Genomic DNA, 20,394 nt, shown 5'->3' with positions numbered 1-20,394 from the left:
GAATAGAAAAAAAAATTCTATTGGCAGGTGTCTTTGTGCTTTTTCAACAGAGCTAAACAGTAGTGATTTAAAAGACTGTATCAGTGATAATAGCCTCAGTAGCAATGCTAGTCTTCCCAGTGTACAGAGCTGTCGACGACTCCGAGAAAGAAGAGTTGCAAGCTGGGCCGTTTCATTTGAACGCCTTCTTCAGGATCCTGTTGGCATTCGATTTTTCTCTGTAAGTAGTGAGCGGCAAGAAGGGGGCTTCCAAAACATCTAATATCACTGCAAAGATTTTTTCCTGTGATTATTTTCTGTTTTTCTTGGCACTATCCTTAGGTTTTAGAGTTAAGAGATCATAGCAACACAAAAGGATTGACACTTCAAGCGTATTTATTAGCAAAAACTAAACTGTCTTTTCAGCTGGACCAAGTTTAAAGAAAATCTGCAGGTTCCTACATACTGCAGTACAATGGATGTCCAATACTCTTTTAGCTGATGGCAATGAAAATTTTACTCTTATCCTTTGTGTCTGAATATTTAGTAAGGCTTCCATATCTCCTATGTCAGTGGCATTCAACTGGATTTGCAACCGTAGGCAAGATAATATTTTTACAGTTGTAAAAAATAATTTTTAAAGACTTGATAGACTATTCAGCTATTTGCATGATCTAAACTTTGTTTTATCCCCATGGAAGTTTTTCAATTGATGTGCAAGTCTGTCTAGTTATACTGGACAAGTGCATTTCCCAAGTGTGAATTAAACCTCACAGCACCCTTGTGAGGGAATATGTAATGTTATCCCCTTTTTAAAAATAAGGAAATCGTGAGGCACTTATTTGACTTGGTCACAGTCACACAAAGTCTGATGCAGAACACAGATCTGAATCAAGAAAATAAGTTAATGTCAAAACTATTTTCACCAGCAAACTAGATAGAAATTTAAGGAGGGGGTGTTAAATTCTGCAGAAAGCCAGGGAAAATCCTTCCCATCCAAAACAGTCCTTTCTGTTCCTTGGGCTTTTAATTATCCTAGCAACAACTAGGATCTCTGGAAAAGATTTGTGGAAATGATGAACATTTTTACCAGTTAATGGAAATTTCTTTAATACATTTTTTGCAATGTTTGTATAAAATTATGAGTGATCTTCTCTAATTTGCTTAACCTAAATGAAGTAATTGTACTAGGAAGTGTTTGCAAAATGACATCAGAAGATAGCCAGACAGAAAAAGCAGAATCTACAGGGTCTGTGTATAGCTACATCAGGAAATAAAGGAGAGATCTGAATCTATGTATGGACTTAATGATTAATTCTCATGAGTAATAGAGAAGTCATTGCAGAGATCTGCTGAGCCTTTAATGACAAAATGTACACCTTCTGTCTCCCTAGCATCCCATTACAAAGTAATATGTCCTGTTGTTTTAAAATAAGAAAGTACAGTGTGCTAATCCTCCAGGGCTTAAGTTTGAAGAGCATAGTTTTGTACACACCTGACTTGCAGAGTTCTTGATGCATGCACACAAGCTGCAGTTCTTCTCCAAGGAGCGTCCTTGTGGGTGCTCCACTTCCTGTTGCGTCTTTGATTGGAGAATTTCAGCAGCAGTGTTCGTCTGGGTCGCACATGCACTGTCCCTGTCTTGCGCTGTTGTCAGTGCCTATTTTGCGCCGCGACCTGATCTTCCTCAGTTCCTTCTCAACCGCCCTCAGCCTGAGAGAGAGCTCCCAGCAGTGTGATAGCTGATACCTTTATTTACTGTGTAGAATAGTTAGAGTAGTTTGTTTACTAGTTAGATTTTCCTACCCTTTTTCTTCCTCCTCTATTTTTCTCAATTTAAAAAAATTATTTCCTACCCTTACAATAGTTCGGTTCACCGGGTTTCAAGTGCTTCCTTTCCTGCCAGGAAGCTATCATGGTATTGGATGGTCACTCTTAATGTGTCCGATGCTTAGGTTGACACATATCCCACAAAAGTGTTCTCACTGCAGCAACTTAAAAGCTTGCACCAGGAAGGACAGAAACCTGCATCTAAAACTTATCCTTAAGGAAAAGTCTCTGCGCCTGGCATCTCATTCTGGCCAGCAGATACCCTCCTAAAAAGTAACAAGGAAAAGAACAGCATCTTCTCCCTCAAAAGAGCCACCAAAAAAGAAGTGGTCTCCGGCTTATTCGATATCCTTGGTACTGACCACACTGCGGCTGAGTATGTATGAGGCACCAGGATTCTCCAGCACTGCCCACACCGTACCATCTGCCAAACCCAAGTGGGCAGTCTCTGAGTCAAGAGGCAAACAAAAGCCCATCTCCTCTGTTGTGGTACCGGTGGAACTGCTGAAAGACGCGGACCGAGACTCTCCTTGTGGTGTATGGTGCCACCACCAGACAACACAGAGCACCTAGGCATTGGCACTGACATCCACAGCTGCAATGACGCCATCGGCATCGACCACTTTGGCGCCGAAACCATTAGCATTACACCATTTCCTGCAACATAAGGACTTATTGGTATCATCGATACCTGAATACCCGCGCTTCAGCACTGACGTATTCCCTGGTGTACACGGTACCAGGCCAACCTGATTCACTGGTGGCCCTTCCATTTTTCAGTGAGGAAGAGGATTTTCATAGATTTTCATAGATTCATAGAGTCTAGGACCTCGAGAGGTCATCTGCCCTCATGGCAGGACCTGCCCTCATGGCAGGACCAAATACTGTCTAGACCATCCCTGATAGACATTTATCTAACCTACCCTTAAATATCTCCAGAGATGGAGATTCCACAACCTCCCTACACAGTTTATTCCAGTGTTTAACCACCCTGGCAGTTAGGAACTTTTTCCTAATGTCCAACCTAAACCTCCCTTGCTGCAGTTTAAGCCCATTGCTTCTTGTTCTATCCTTAGAGGCTAAGGTGAACAAGTTTTCTCCCTCCTCCTTATGACATCCTTTTTGATTCCTGAAAACTGCTATCATGTCCCCTCTCAGTCTTCTTTTTTCCAAACTAAACAAACCCAATTCTTTCAGCCTTCCTTCATAGGTCATGTTCTCAAGACCTTTAATCATTCTTGTTGCTCTTCTCTGGACCCTCTCCAATTTCTCCACATCTTTTTTGAAATGCGGTGCCCAAAACTTGACACAATACTCCAGTTGAGGCCTAACCAGCGCAGGGTAGAGCGGAAGAATGACTTCTCGTGTCTTGCTCACAACACACGTGTTAATACATCCCAGAATCATGTTTGCTTTTTTTTGCAACAGCATCACACTGTTGACTCATATTTAGCTTGTGGTCCACTATAACCCCTAGATCCCTTTCTGCCGTACTCCTTCCTAGACAGTCTCTTCCCATTCTGTATGTGTGAAACTGATTGTTCCTTTCTAAGTGGAGCACTTTGCATTTGTCTTTGTTAAACTTCATCCTATGTACCTCAGACCATTTCTCCAATTTGTCCAGATCATTTTGAATTATGACCCTGTCCTCCAAAGCAGTTGCAATCCCTCCCAGTTTGGTATCATCTGCAAACTTAATAAGCGTACTTTCTATGCCAATATCTAAGTCGTTAATGAAGATATTGAACAGAGCCGGTCCCAAAACAGATCCCTGCGGAACCCCACTTGTTATGCCTTTCCAGCAGGATTGGGAACCATTAATAACAACTCTCTGAGTACGGTTATCCAGCCAGTTATGCACCCACTTTATAGTAGCCCCATCTAAATTGTATTTGCCTAGTTTATCAATAAGAATATCATGCGAGACCGTATCAAATGCCTTACTAAAGTCTAGGTATACCACATCCACAGCTTCTCCCTTATCCACAAGACTCGTTATCCTATCAAAGAAAGCTATCAGATTGGTTTGACACGATTTGTTCTTTACAAATCCATGCTGGCTATTCCCTGTCACCTTACCACCTTCCAAGTGTTTGCAGATGATTTCCTTAATTACTTGCTCCATTATCTTCCCTGGCACAGAAGTTAAGCTAACTGGTCTGTAGTTTCCTGGGTTGTTTTTATTTCCCTTTTTATAGATGGGCACTATATTTGCCCTTTTCCAGTCTTCTGGAATCTCTCCCGTCTCCCATGCTTTTCCAAAGATAATAGCTAGAGGCTCCGATACCTCCTCTATTAGCTCCTTGAGTATTCTAGGATGCATTTCATCAGGTCTTGGTGACTTGCAGGCATCTAACTTTTCTAAGTGATTTTTAACTTGTTCTTTTTTTATTTTATCTGCTAAACCTACCCCCTTCCCATTAGCATTCACTAGGTTAGTCATTCCTTCAGACTTCTCGGTGAAGACTGAAACGAAGAAGTCATTAAGCATCTCTGCCATTTCCAAGTTTCCTGTTACTGTTTCTCCCTCTTCACTGAGCAATGGGCCTACCCTGTCTTTGGTCTTCCTCTTGCTTCTAATGTATTGAAAAAAAGTCTTCTTGTTTCCCTTTATTCCCGTAGCTAGTTTGAGCTCATTTTGTGCCTTTGCCTTTCTAATCTTGCCCCTGCATTCCTGTGTTGTTTGCCTATATTCATCCTTTGTAATCTGTCCTAGTTTCCATTTTTTTATATGACTCCTCTTTATTTTTTAGATCATGCAAGATCTCGTGGTTAAGCCAAGGTGGTCTTTTGCCACATTTTCTATCTTTCCTAACCAGCGGAATAGCTTGCTTTTGGGCCCTTAATAGTGTCCCTTTGAAAAACTGCCAACTCTCCTCAGTTGTTTTTCCCCTCAGTCTTGATTCCCATGGGACCTTACCTATCAGCTCTCTGAGCTTACCAAAATCCGCCTTCCTGAAATCCATTGTCTCTATTTTGCTGTACTCCCTTCTACCCTTCCTTAGAATTTCAAACTCTGATTTCATGATCACTTTCACCCAAGCTGCCTTCTACTTTCAAATTCTCAACGAGTTCCTCCCTATTTGTTAAAATCAAGTCTAGAACAGCTTCCCTCCTAGTAGCTTTTTCAACCTTCTGAAATAAAAAGTTGTCTGCAATGCAGTCCAAGAATTTGTTGGCTAGTCTGTGCCCCGCTGTGTTATTTTCCCAACATATATTTGGATAGTTGAAGTCCCCCATCACCACCAAATCTTGGGCTTTGGATGATTTTGTTAGTTGTTTAAAAAAAGCCTCATCCACCTCTTCCACCTGGTTAGGTGGCCTGTAGTAGACTCCTAGCATGACATCACCCTTGTTTTTTACCCCTTTTATCCTAACCCAGAGACTCTCAACACTTCCTTCTCCTATGTCCATCTCCACCTCAGTCCAAGTGTGTACATTTTTAATATATAAGGCAACACCTCCTCCCTTTTTCCCCTGTCTATCCTTCCTGAGCAAGCTGTACCCATCCACACCAACATTCCAATCATGTGCATTATTCCACCAAGTTTCAGTGATGTCAACAATGTCATAGTTGTATTTATTTATTAGCACTTTCAGTTCTTTCTGCTTATTACCCATACTTCTCGCATTTGTATATAGGCATCTAAGATACTGGTTCGATCTTGCCTCCCAGTTTTGCCCTGACCCTCCTTTCTCTCTGCCATTATAGCTCATACTCCCTCTTGTTTCTGACCCATCTCCCAGGTCTCCATGTTCCCCACTTACCTGTGGGCTTTGCTCACCTGTCCCCGTCGAACCTAGTTTAAAGCCCTCCTCACTAGGTTAGCCAGTCTGGATAATGAGGAGGAGGGTGTTTTCTCATTACACCACTCCTCTCCTGTCCAACCTACTTCCGCAGTAGGACCACCTGTATGGCTGAGACCTCATCCTGGTCCCAACACCCACAGCTGTCATGGCATGCCTCCACCTATGCCATTCCCCACACAGTGGCCTTATTGGGACATCAGGGTGGCATACTTGAGGCAATATCGCAAGCCCCTAAGTCCGTACAGGGAAAGGCTTAGGTCTCTCCCACCATCCTCTGTGGCTACAGAGCCCATTGAGGGGAGCTTTGAGGAACAACAGGAAGCCCTGGGACAGGACACAATAGCACCTGCCAATATTTCCTCTTCTTCCCCAGACAAAGCCATAATGCCTCAGCTGTGGATGATTTCAAACACTTTCAAGAACTCTTCTGGAGAGTTGCGAACTGCCTGAAGATCCCGCTAGAGGAGGTCCCAAAATCCCATATTCTGCAAACTTAATTGGCTTCAAAAATAGTGCTTCCGATAAATGATGCATTCATGGAATCAGCCAAAACCATATGGCAGACTCCGGCAACAATAACATCCACCTGCAAGAGAGCTGATACAAAGTATTATGTCCCCTCAAAAGGGATAGATTTTTTTATTTTCCTACACTGCACTGAACTCTCTGGTCGTCAACCAGCATGATAGACAACATGGATACAGATCCAGGCCAAGGAGTGGAAACGGCTAGAACTTTTTGGCCGGAAGGCCTACTCTTCAGCAACCTTGCAATTTTGAATTGCCAATTACTCAGCATTGATGGCAAAGAATGACCACATAAACTACTTCAAACTTGCAGAATTTATTAATGATATTCCAGAAGATAAAAGGGATGAATTCAAATCCCTCTTAACTGAGGGTCAACTTCTGGCCAGAACCTCCCTACAGGCATCCCTAGATGTGGCAGCCCTGGCAGCATGATCACAGCCACTGCCATTGTTATGCACCAAGTGTCGTGGCTTCATTTGTCCGGTTTCCCCAGGGAAGTATAGTCTGCAGTGGAGGACCTCCTCTTTGATGGCCAGAAACTGTTTGCCTCGAAGACAGACAAAGCCCTCTGCACCCTGAAGGACTCTTGGGCAACTCTCTGCACCTTGGGGATATACACACCTGAAATCAAAAGAGAACAGGGTACATATTCTCCCTACCAGCACACAGGATCGCCCCATACGCTCAACAGAGACACAGCGACAGGCAGAGACCTTTGAGGCGTCGACCACCTCTGCCTCAATCATCTATATCTCAGCCGTCCTCTGCTAAACAACAATTTTGAGGATTTGGTTGAGGGTCCGAGCAACCTCCCCCACCCACCATGCCATCGTCTATCCCCCGTTTTGGCCACTGTTTGACTCCTTTCTATTCAGCGTGGATTTCACCACAGACAAAAGGGTCCTTGAAATAATCCATACAGGCTATGCAATACCATTCTTCTCCATCCCCCCCTACTCACTCTCTCTCCCCATCCTTCTTTATGGACCTTTCTCACAAACAGCTTCTATGGCAGGAAGTAAACCATGTGTTACCTCTGGGCGCAGTATAACCAGTACCAGCTCAACACAGAGGGGGAAGGGCTTTTATTCCCACTACTTCTTAACCCAGAAAATGAATGGAGGATGGAGACCTATTCTAGACCTCAGAAATATCAACAGATTCATAAGGATCCAACGGTTCCGGATGGTCACACTAGCAACAACAATACCAGCACTGGAACAGGGGGACTGGTTTTCAGCTCTCGACCTCCAAGATGCCTATTTCCACATAACCATACACACTGCTCACAGGAGGTTTCTCAGATTTACTCTGGGAACAGAACATTACCAATACAAAGTTCTGCCTTTAGGTTTCTTGATGGCACCATGAGTGTTCTCCAAAATTCTCGCGGAGGTGGCAGTGCATCTCTGCAAACAAGGTGTAATAATAATCCCCTATCTGGAAGATTGCCTGAGTGGGAGCTTTTAATAGACAGATGCCTTCAACGTTACACACAGGACACTCAACCTTTTCCTGACACTGAGTTTACAGAAAAACATACAAAAATCAACTCTAAATCCCGTACAGAAGTTAGACTTCATTGGGGCCCATCTTGAGTCTCTGGAAGCCAGAGAGTCATTACCAATGAACAGGTTCATCACTCTAACCAACCTCATCTCTTTGTCACTGAACAGTCCTCACATATCAGCATGAACCTGCCTCCAACTATTAGGACATATGGCAGCAACCACAATTATGGTATGACATGTGCATCTTCACATATGCTATCTTCAGGGCTGGCTAAGAATCATCTACATACCACACAAACACAGCCTAAATAGACTGATCAATGCTGATCAAAGTCAAAGATTCTCTACGCTGGTGGACACAACCCAACAATGTGTGCATGGAAGTCCCTTTCACTCAGACTCCATCTTTAATAATAATCACAACCGATACCTCCTTGATAGGCTGGGGAGCCCATCTACAACACCACATGATTTGGGGCAGGTGGTCTCTTTGTGAGACCTGCCTCTGGAAATTTCCACTACATGCATCTGACAAAGTGGGTATTCACCCACGAAAGCTTATGCTCCAATACATCTGTTAGTCTATAAGGTGCCACAGGACTCTTTTTGTTGCTTTTTACAGATCCAGACTAACATGGCTACCCCTCTGATACTATCTCAGCCTTGTACCTCCCGGTCATCAAAATACTACAGTGGATATGCTGAGCAGAGAATTTTCCCAGGATCACGAATGGGAACTAAATAACATGGTCCTACAAAACATATTCAGACACTGCGGGGTCACCCATCCATCGACTTCTTTGCAACATCCCAGAACAACAAATGCCCACAATTCTGCTCGAGAGCAGGTTTGGGGCTGCAATCCCTGTGGGATGCCTTCCTCCTCCAATGCGATGCATACCTGTTATATGCGTTCCCTCCGATCCCCCTGTTAGCAAGGGTGATACACAAAATACATACTGACAATGCCAAAGTGATATTGATAATCCCAACATGGCCCAGACAGACTTGGTACTTGTACCTATTGCGGATGGCGGTAAGCTCACCATGCACTCTTCCACCTCTGCCAGACATTCTATCACAGGATGACGGCTGGGTTCATCACCCGAACCTGGAGAGACTTCACCTGAAAGCATGGCTCCAACATGGTTCCATCGTGACAAGCTAGCCTGTTAGGACTGGGTTAAAGGCCTATTGCTAAACAGTAGAAGGACAACCACGCACAATACTTACTTTCACAAAGAGAAGAGGTTCCACATACAGTGCCAGAACAAATATATTAGTGCCGTTTCCATACCCGTACCCTTGATATTCGACTATATCTTGAGACTAAAGACATCAGGGAGCTCTCCATTAGCTCAATGAAGGTCCATCTTGTGGCTATTACCGTTTTTCACCACAAGATCAATGGGACATTGATATTTGCCCATCCGAGCACCAAACATTTCCTTACGAGTATCAAGAATGTTTACCCCGAAGTGCATGTACCTACTCCGCCTTGGGATTTGAACTTAGTGTTACGTCGCCTCACCGGACCCCCATTTGAACCCTTAGCAACATGCTCTCTGATACATCTATCGATTAAAGTGGTGTTCTTAGTGGCTATCCCATCAGCCCGCTGAATGGGTGAGTTAGGGGCCCTCCTGGCACACTCGCCTTACACCATCTTTTTTCAGGACAAGGTCGCACTAAGACCCTACCCAAAATTTCTATCTAAAGAATCTCCCTCCTTCAATGTAAACCAACCAGTCCATCTTTCCCCATTCTTCCCTAAACCTGATGGGAACATTCAGGGAACACTCAGTATTACATACCCTAGATGTCAGGCGTGCACTAGCGTTCTACCTTGACAAAAGTAAGCCTTTCAGAAAATCTCGGCAGCTTTTCATTTCCACTACGGGAAATGGCTACAAGGCTCCACTATCTCTACACAGAGACCATCTAAATGGATTTCTGGATGCATCCACCTCCGTTATCAACAAAAGAACCTGCAACCCCCATCGGGGATCAGAACTCACTCTACCAGATCCCTTTCAACTTCATGATTTTGTTGTTTAGAAAAGCTACTGGACATATGCAGAGCAGCCACTTGGGCTTCCGTACACATGTTTACAAAACACTAAACAATCGACCAGAGTTCAAGATCAGATGCATTGCTATATCTTAGTGTTATCACTTACATAGGCAATTCTGAAACCCCTTCCACCCAATGTAGGGCACTGCTCGACACTCACCTGAAGTGGAACACCCACAGGGACAGTCCTCGAAGAAGAAGAAGAAGAAGAAAAGGTTACTCAGCCTATGCAGTAACTTATGTTCTTTGAGATGGGTGTCCCTGGGGGTTTTCCACTACCCACTCTCCTCCCCTCTACTTCGGAGTTCAATTTCCAGACTGAAAAGGAACTGAGAGGGGTTGGGTCGCATGAACTATATGTTGCCGATAACAGCGCGAGACAGGGACAGCCCATGCACAACCTGGACGGACGCTGCTGCTGAAATTCTCCAATCAAAGGCGCAGGGATGCACCAACACCTGAATTGGAGCACCTATAGGGCCATCCTTTTCAAAGAACCTCAGTTACTGCACAGGGTGAGTAACCTTCTCTTCATACACAAACTCTGTGTTATACGTTTGATATTAGGAAATAAAAAGAAAAAATGTCCTGGCTAAATAAGCACAAACTAGAACTTCTTTTCATCCTAAATAGAGTAACGCTTTAATGAACACATTAACAAAGAACCCATCCAGAGGGAGGGGGTGAAAGTAAAATGCTTTTTAATATATAAAAAAGTGCATTGTCTTTAGTTGGATGTTCATTTCTTGCCATTGCTCCTATTTTGCTCAGCCTAGCAGCCTAAAGTTCTCAGCATTTGTGTATAAAGAGTGACTTTCTTTTTAGTTTTAAATGACTCTTAAATCTTTCTGAGTTCAGTATTAGTCTTATTGAAAAATTATGCAGTGTGGGAACCATTGAATAGATTGTAAACCAGTTTCTGATGTGCTTTAATATTGGTTTAAAAGTCAAAAATAAATGTTTATATTTATGATAAAGAATTATTATTAAATCAGGTTGGAAATTGGTTTCACAGGCTCTTCTACTGGGTATTCACACTGCTAATGTCACAAATTACCTCTCTTTTCAGCAAAGTGGCAGCCTCAAGTGCTATATTCAGAAAGGTTTTATTCTAATTAAAAATTTTAAAAAATATAATAAGGCTGATACCAATTTAAGCAACTAGCAAAGGATATAAGTGAGGACCACTTACATGATTAAAAAGTGCGCTCTAGGGAAACATTTTCACTGTCTCCATGGTATCCTGTTAGAATGTCAGTTAAAGATAAGCAACTTCCCTAAAGTGTAACTATTTTAGTATAACTAAAAATTATTTAAATACTTATTAACATCTTGTTCATTAGTCTGTGAACCAGTTTCACAATGCAAAGTTCTAAACAGTCTTCGTACATTGAAATATGTTGATTGTAACTTGATTCAGTATTGCAAATTGAACATGTTCTAAATAAATGGAAAGGGTCAGTCTTTGGCAAATCTGATCTTAAATTTAGAAATTGTTTTTAAAAAAGGCCTGATTCTGAAAGCAATAATAATATTTTCATTACTTAAAAAAAAATCCCAACATTATGCAAACTCCAACCTCTCCTCCCCTCTTCTCCCCCTATAAATATGTTGTTTTAAAATGTAAGCAACTTGTCTTTATTTTGTGACGTGTTTTATATGCTTATTTTTTTCTCCTAGGAATTTCTACGGAAAGAATTTAGTGAAGAAAATATTTTATTCTGGCAGGCCTGTGAATATTTTAACCATGTACCTGCACATGACAAAAAAGAGGTAAAATAATGCTATATATTCAGGTATAAAGTTGCTAGCTAAAAGCTGGTCTCCTCCAAGGCAATTGAGATAATTTGGACTGTTCTTGGTCTTCGGCTTGCAGTTCTATCTGAGCTGGGCTGGGGACACAGTCATTTTGTTTCAGGGGTCTCTCCTGGGGATCTCAGTTCCATGAGAGTATCTCCTAGAATCCAATTATAGTTCTATTTAGGACTTTGTGAAAGGCCTTTCTATTCCATTTAGTCCTTATTTGAGTCCTTATTTAGTCTTTATTTTGTGGGACACCCTACTTTTGTATCCAACCCCCCTGCCCCCCATCCCCTGACACCCCCCCAGAACCTCCATCCATCCAACCGCCCCCTGCTCCCTGTCCCCTGACTGCCCCCCAGAGCCTCCTGCCCCTTATCCAGTCTCCCCGCTCCCCGCCCCCTTACCATAACGCTCAGAGCAGCAGGACTGGCTTATTGGAAAGCCTGGGAGGTGGGTAGGTGCAAGCCACGCAGCCCGGCAGGAGCAGCGGGCCAGAGTACTCCCCGCACGGCAGCATGGCTGTGGGGGAGAGGGGACAGCAAGGGAGGGGCCAGGGGTTAGCTTCCCTGAACGGGAACTCAGGGGCCGGGCAGGACAGTCCTGCAGGCTGGATGTGGCCCATGGACTGTAGTTTGCTCACTTCTGGTCTAACCTGTTCTTAAAAACCTCCAATGATGAGGATTCTATAATCTGCCTTGAAAGCCTATTTTAGTGCATAAGTATAGTTACAGCTAGAAAGTTTTTGTAACATCTAACCTAAATCTCCCTTTCCATTGATGAAGCTGATTACTTCTTGTCCTACCTTCAATGGATATGGACAACAGTTGAGCACTGTCCTCTTTATAACTGCCCTTTAACATATTTGAAGACTGTTATCATTTCTCCCCTCGGTCTTCCTTTCTAAAGACTAAACATACCAAGTTTTTTTTAACCTTTCCTCGTAGGTGAGATTTATTAAGCCTTTTTTCATTTTGGTTGCTCTCCTCTGGACTCTCTCCAGTTTGTCAATATCTTTCTTAAAGTGTGTCACCCAAAACTGGACACAGTACTGTGGCTCAGGCCTCAGCAGAGCAAAGTAGAGCAGGACCGTTACCACCCATGTATTACATATGATACTTCCATTAAAATACCCCAGAATGATATTAGCTTTTTTCACAACAGCATCACAATGTTGACTCATATTCAATTTGCGACTACTCACTAACCCCTAGATACTTTTTGGCAGTACTACCACCTAGCCAGTTATTCCCCATTTTGTAGTTGTGCATTTGATTTTTTTTTTTCCATCTTAAGTGCAGTACTTTGAACTTGTCTTTATTGAATTTCATCTTGTTGATTTCAGACTGATCCCTCAATTTATCAAGATCATTTTGAATTCTAAGCCTATCCTCCCAAGGGTTTTCAATCCCTCCCAGCTTGGTATCATCAGCAAACTGTAAAGCATACTCACCACTCCATTATCCAGGTCATTAATGAAAATATTGACTAGTACCAGATGTAGGTCAGTCCCTTCTAGGACCCCACTAATTCCCCCCAGCAAACCACTGATAACTATGCTGTATCTTTAAATCAGTGTTACACTCACCTTATAGTAATTTAAGCTATACCATATTTCTCTTGTTGGTTTATGAGAATATCGTGTGGGATTGTGTCAAAAGCCTTTCACTAGTACTTCCTTTTTTTTCTGAAACCACCTCAGGGCACTGAAGCCGATTTAGTTTAATTTCCTTTCATTGTATTCAGAATTTAGTTGTTTATAAAATAAGCAAGTGAAAAATAGAAAGATCAAGATTTTTTTTTTTACTGCAGATATTCAAGTATATGGTTAAATTTTACGGCCTTCTCTAATTTAAGTCTTTGTGCTTTTTTTTTAAAAAAAAATCACTAAGTCACAAGCTTTTATTATACTTTTGAAGCAACATTTGACAGGCTTGACATTTATTATTATTGCACTTTGAATATTTTAAATTTTATTGTAAATTCTCTTGATTGGAACATTTAATTACTTAGCAACTGCCCTGACACAAAATGTTAAAGGGAATAAAAATTTTGGCAACCTAAAAATTTACAAAAAGAGATGTTTACTAAAATTGCAATAAACAGTAGCTTCTAGATTTTTAAATCTCAACAAAGGAAAACAAAAGGAGTAATGTAGGTGGGCAAAAGACATCAATGTTTATTTGAAAGATTTAAAAACTAAGCTTCTTCCTTTTCTCTAGATACCAAATTAAGGTTCCCCATATACTGAGATACATAATTGCTTCTCTTTTTCATTTGGTAACAAAAGTGTACGGAAATAGCATATTTAACATACACTTGGATTGTTACAAACACATCAGAAGCAGGAACCATACTAGTGAGTAGGGCCACTGGCTGATGGAGGTGATAAAGGAGTACTCAAGGAAGACAGTGCTATTGTGGAGAAGCTAAATGAATTCTTTGCATTGGTCTGCACTGCAGAGAATGTGAGGGAGATTCTCACACCTGAGCCATTCTTTTTAGGTGACAGATCTGAGGAACTGTCGCAGATTGAGGTGTCAGTGGAGGTGGTTTTGGAACAAATGGATAAATTAAACACTAATAAGTCACTAGGACCAGATGGTTAACACCCAATAGTTCTGAAGCAACTCAACTATAAAATTGCAAAACTACTAACTGTGGTATGTAACCTATCACTTAAATCAGCCTCTGTACTAGATAACTGGCGGATAGCTAATGTGACACCAATTTTTAGAAAAGGCTCCAGAGGCTATCCCGGCAATTACAGGCAGGTACGCCTAACTTCAGTACCAGACCCAGTGGCTGAAACTATAGTAAAGAACAGAATTATCAGACACCTAGCTGAACACAATATGTTGGGGAAGAGTCAACACAGCTCAGAAAGCCTTTGACAAGGTCCTTCACCAAAGGCTCTTAAGCAAAGTAGACAGTCGTGGGATAAGAGGGAAGGTCCTCTCATGGATCAATAACTGGTTAAAAGGTAGGAATAAATGGTCAGTTTTCAGAATAGAGGTAAATAGCGGGGTCCCCCAAGGGTCTGTACTGGAATCTGTGGTGTTCAACACATTCATAAATCATCTGGAAAAGGCGATGAACAGTGAGATGACAAAGTTTGGAAACGATACCTAATTACTCAAGATAGACCTCTACCTCGATATAACGCGACCCGATATAACACGAATTCGGCTATAACGCAGTAAAGCAGTGCTCCCGGGGGCGGGGCTGCGCACTCCGGTGGATCAAAGCAAGTTCGATATAACACAGTTTCACCTATAACGCGGTAAGATTTTTTGGCTCCCGAGGACAGCATTATATCGAGGTAGAGGTGTAGTTAGATCCAAAGCTAAGTGTAAAGAGTTACAAAGGGCTTTCACAAAACTGGGTGACTGGGCAACAAAATGGCAGATGAAATTCAATATATGTAAAATAATGCACACTGGAAAATATCCCATCTCTACATACAAAATGATGCGGTCTAAATTAGCACTTATCACTCAAGAAAGAGATCTTGGAGGTATCATAGCTAGTTCTCTGAAAATATCTGCTTAATGTGCAGTGGTAGTCCAAAAAGCTAACAGACTGTTAGGAACCAATAGAAAAAGAATTGATAATAAAACAGAAAAGATCATAATGCCTCTATAAAAGTCCATGGTACACCCACACCTTGAATATTGCATCCAGTTATAGTTGCCCCATCTCAAAATAGACATTAGAATTGGAAAAGGTAGAGAAAAGGGTAGCAAAAATTATTAAAGGTATGGAACTGCTTCCATATGAGGAGAAATTAAAGACTGGGACTGTTCTGCTTAGAAAAGAGACGACTAAGGAGCAATATGATAGAAGTCTATAAAATCATGAATGGTGTGGAGAAAGTAAATAGGGGAACATTATTTACCCCTTCACATAACACAAGCAGTAGGAATCACACAATAAATTTAATAGGCAGCAGGTTTAAAGCAAAAAAGGAAGTAGTTCTTTACAGAAGACACAGTCAACCTGTGGAACTTATGACTAGGGAATGTAGTGAAGGCCAAAAGTATAAGTGGGTTCAAAAAAGAATTAGATAAGTTCATGGAGGATAGATGCAGCAATGGCTACTAGCCAAGATGGTCAGGGATGGAACCCCATGCTTTGGACGTCCCTAAACATCTGACTGCAAGAAGCTGGGACTGGGTTACAGGGCATGGATCACTTGAATAAGTATCCTGTTCTGTTTGATCCCTCTGAATCATCTGGCATCTGCCGCTGTCGGAAGACAGGGTATTGAGCTAGATGGAACATTGGTCTGACCAACATGGTCATTATTATGTTCTTATGTCTTTTTTTGTAAAAATAAATTAATGCTGATAAGATTTCTGTTTTGTAGCTTTCTTACAGAGCTCGGGAGATCTTCAGCAAGTTTTTGTGTAGCAAAGCTACAACCCCAGTTAATATTGATAGCCAGGCACAGTTGGCAGATGATATTCTCAGTGCTCCACATCCAGATATGTTCAAAGAACAGCAGCTTCAGGTAGCTACTAAATATTTAACTGCTTTTTATTAACATATGGAATTTACTTTTTCCTTTAATGTGTTATATATTTGTTTATGTATTTTTAAACATACAAACGTTTTCACTTGCTGCACTTTTTGTCACATATAGGAAGAAAATAGATGATAGCAAATATAAAAACAGGCTATGTAATCTAGTAATTGTACCTTTTAATTCCCACACAGGAGTTTGCATGGGGGAATTTGCATAAGGGTGTGTGTGTGTGTGTGTGTGTGTGTGTGCGTGCACGCATTTGTTGTATGAGACTACTAAATGTTAACACATCAAACAATCTGAAAATCTTAATTCAATTGAAATGTTACTTTAGCAATAAGGGATCGTTTAATGCTACTTGGATGCATTTCTGCCATTTTCAACACACATGGTTCATGAAAGTATTTGTTTTTAGGGACTTTTGCTCTTACTTTGATGAAATGGTCAAATAAGGGGCCTGTTAAAGCTCTTTGTCTCTGAAAAATCTCTAAAGGTCGATGGAATTTAAGTATGATAACCTTTAGAATTCAGAACAAAACAGTTAGTTATTGAACAATTGGGAATATTTTCTACAGTCTGCTGGTCTAATTTTCTTACTCTTCTGATGTGTTGCATTTGTGCTACTTCATGCCTATTATAACAGTGGATAGGCCCTAGAAACAATTTTAAAACAGGAATTCTCAGGAACCTCGGCTATAACTTGACCAGCTAAAATTAAGCTAAAGGTGTTTCCCTGCATCTTAGTCCTAGCTCAGACAAAGCCTTACTTTGTATTCTTTCAGGGAATGTGGATTGGCAGATACTGTATCTTCCTCTAAATGGAAAGTGCCTAGCACATGTTGGGCACAACATTATAAATTACTAGCAACCCTGTCAAATATGGAATTGAGACCTTTTAAAATGTGATTTCTGCTGTAACTTGTGGTATATTCCTCTGTGAATATACCTTTGGCATAGTAATAGATTATCCTGCTTTAAATGGAAACTATTTTCTGCAAAGACTTTTTATTCCATACTTAAGCTGGCCCATCCAGGTTTGAAATAGTAAACATTTATTGTTGTGGTTTATTATTAATTATTTTGATTTTTTTCATGACCCAAATACTGGAGTTGAACACAAATGGAGGAGACCTTCTAGTGCATTGTTTCCTCAACCTTTTTGTGCTGGCGACCCCGTTTGGAATAAATAAATAAATTAAAGTGTGACCTCCCTACTAGAAAATCTTGTGACCCCCTACCTTAGGCTGCGGGCTTTGGGCTTCAGCTGCCCCGTGCGGCATGGGGCTTCAGCTGTCCTGTGCGGCTCGGGGCTGAAACATGTATATTAGCTTCCCGGGGTCCCCTGTGATGCGGGGCCCCAGGCAATTTCCCTGCTTCTGACCCCCTAATGCTGGCCCTGCTTGGCGACCCGCACCCCGCCCCAAACCTATTCCGTGTCCCTCAGGTTCAGAAACACTGCTCTACTGGGTCATACTGTAATCCGTTCCCTTGTAATGTATATTCTTCACATTGCAGAGGATTGATTATATGACACACTCCTTTCTAATCCAAATGATCCTATGATTCCTGCTGCTCCAGAACAGAATCCAGGACAGGAGAAGATATTTGATGAAGCAACCTTTCCTAACTAGGATAAAGATAGTCTTAAAATATCTAGTTAGGTCTCTGCTTTTGTGTTTTAGTGGCCTAAGAACAGACATTTCAGGGGCCAAAGACAACATAGCCCATTTGAAGATATACTGTAGTACACATATTTCTAGCATAAAAATGACCTGAATTAAAAGATATTGGTAGCCTATAGCCACTTCTAAGAATATAAATAATTACTCTGCATTCTGCTTCCTCTGGGGTTATAGAGTTTGTCATCTTAGCATTTTGCATATTTTTTTCCAAAAGGATTTTGTTTCTGACTGCCAGAATCTCCTTTCCTTGATTAGTGATTGTCACCGTGCCTCTGTGGGTCACAACTGAGAATACCAAATTCAGGACAAGCTGCTGGGAAAAAGGGCAGACATACCTCAAAACCGGTGGTTATTCTTCCATGAGCTATACCAGTCCAGCAACAAAAGTAAACTTCTGTCTCACCACACTGGCTAACAAGAAGTCAGAAATGCAGCCTCCTTAGGTATTCCAGTCCTGGATTCGACACTAGACTTAAGTGGTTATTTAAAACCAATTTAATCAAACAAATGTGTTCTTCTGATCCCAAAGGACCAACCACATACCCAGGTCAATATATAACTCAGATCTTAGCCAATAATCACACTGTTGCAAATCCTTTAGTATCTAATATCTAAAGGTGTATTTATAAAAAAGAAACAAAGAAAGGTGAGAGTAGGGTTACCATACGTCCGGATTTTCCCGGACATGTCCGGCTTTTTGGGCTCCAAATCCCCGTTCGGGGGGAAAGCCCAAAAAGCTGGACATGTCCGGGAAAATCGGGACATGCTGGGCCGGCCGTGCGGGTGCTTGGGGGCCGGGCCCTCGGGGGCCGGGCGGAGTGGGACCGGGCCGGGCCGGTGGAGCGGGGCCGGGGGCTCCAGGGCCGAGCCGGCGGGGCCGGGCCGGGGGCTCGGGGGACGGGCCGGCGGTGCCGGGATGGGCCGGGCTGGGGACCAGTGGTGCGGTGCCGGGGGCCGGGGGTGCTCGGCTGGGGGTCCGGGGGCCGGGCCGGGGACCGCAGTGCTGGGCGGGCTGGGGGTGGTCAGCCGGGGGCCGGGCCCGGGGCTGGCACCCCAGGGCCGGGGCCAGCCTGGGCCGCGCCTCCTCCCCCCACACTCCCCCTTACCTGCTTCAGGCTTCCCGCGACTCAAATGTTCGCAGGAAGCAGGGGAGGGGGCGGAGACTTTGGGGAGGGGGCGGAGTTGGGGTGGGGCTGGGGGCGGGGCCGGGGCCCCGTGGAGTGTCCTCCTTTGGGAGGCACAAAATATGGTAACCCTAGGTGAGAGTTAAAATTGGCTAAAAGAGTCAAATATATACAATAATTGCAAAGTTTTTGGGTCAGGCTTGTAGCAGTGATGGAATAAACTTCTGGCTTGTTAAGTCTCTGGTTGCTTCCAAATCAATGGAAGGTCCTCAGTCCTTTTGTTAGAATGCTCCCATTAGCATAAGTCCATAGTCCAGAGGTTTGAGCAGGAAAGAGGCAAAATGGAGATGTTTCCAGGGCCTTTTATAGCTTCTGCCGAGTGAACGGAAACCCATTGTTCTAGCTTGTGGAAAATTACAGGTAACAAAATGAGGTCTGGAGCCACATGGTCAAGTCACAAGTCCATGCATGCTTTGCTTAATCATAGCAGAGGCCATTACCCATAGTCTAGTTAGAATGTCCTCAGGAAAGTCCATTAAACATAGATAGGCGTCTTCCATGGTCCACTGTGAGTTAAGAGTTCTTTGATGGGCCAATCAATTTGAATAGTTCCTTCACAATGTGCTGGCTAAATGTCTTGTTGGTGTTACCACAGGAGCAAACATTTGCAATACAGTTACATAGTTAATATTCATAACTTCAGATACATGCATGATACATGCATACAAAGTGATACATGCATACAAATAGCATAATCATATTCAGCAAATCAAAACTTTTCTATTAACAGTTACTTGACACATTTTGTATAAGATTTGTTGCAATTATATAACAGTGGTAGCAACAATGATCCACCTGGCCATGTTTTAATCATATAACTTCACACTTTTAAACCTCTCGGCCGGTGCATGTAGCAAGAGCTTCTCTGCAGTAAACGGAAGCAGCCCTACAAGGAGCAGAGAGGTCTACTTAGGTTGTTTTTTTTTTTTTTTTTTAAAAGCTGTATTTCTCTTATTCCTCTGTACATAAAAGTGATAACATCAACTGTGCTTTGCACATATAAACAAAATATGCTACAATTCAACCAAAGATGTTACATTTCCTTTTTCTGAAATATACCCCTGGAAGATACTTAAAGGCCTTGAAAATGCTATATCTGGACATAAAAGTAATTTCTTAGGTGATACTACATTCCTGACACACGGGGAACATAATCTGCTCTACTGTTTTACTCCTCATTCTCAGGATTAAAACTCATTAATGACTGCAGCTGTTTGAGTGCCATTTTCTCTAGGCGATGTACAACAGAGATTCTGAATTCTTGCATTGATGGGGTTAATAATGAGAATTCACTTTGCTCCAGTATCTGATTAGTCTAGTTATAGGCTTTCTGGAGGAACGGCTTCTAAAGCATACTGTTGGGTATAATGAAAGTAACGTTAAATTCAGGCAAGCTGGGGATGGAACACATGTTAGGGAAATAATAATGCAGGGCAAATGGTAATCAACTGAAGATAAAGTAGCTT

At 42.2% G+C, this 20,394-nt stretch overlaps 1 protein-coding gene across 6 annotated transcripts in view; it reads left to right on the top strand.

Moving 5' to 3' along the window:
- RGS12 (regulator of G protein signaling 12) overlaps positions 1–20,394 on the top strand; it is a 177,496-nt gene that overhangs the window by 108,604 nt on the left and 48,498 nt on the right. For all 6 annotated transcript variants that reach the window (XM_034771889.1, XM_034771891.1, XM_034771892.1 and 3 more), the window contains 3 exons: positions 51–220; positions 11,415–11,507; positions 15,904–16,047. In XM_034771889.1, the coding sequence (XP_034627780.1) occupies positions 51–220; positions 11,415–11,507; positions 15,904–16,047 (407 nt within the window). The remainder of the gene's footprint in view (positions 1–50; positions 221–11,414; positions 11,508–15,903; positions 16,048–20,394) is intronic.

This window comes from Trachemys scripta, chromosome 5, assembly GCF_013100865.1.
Source record: "Trachemys scripta elegans isolate TJP31775 chromosome 5, CAS_Tse_1.0, whole genome shotgun sequence".
Classification (NCBI taxonomy): domain Eukaryota; kingdom Metazoa; phylum Chordata; order Testudines; family Emydidae; genus Trachemys; species Trachemys scripta.
The sequence above is the reverse complement of the archived record's forward strand: the minus strand, read 5'-3'. Positions and strand labels throughout refer to the sequence as shown.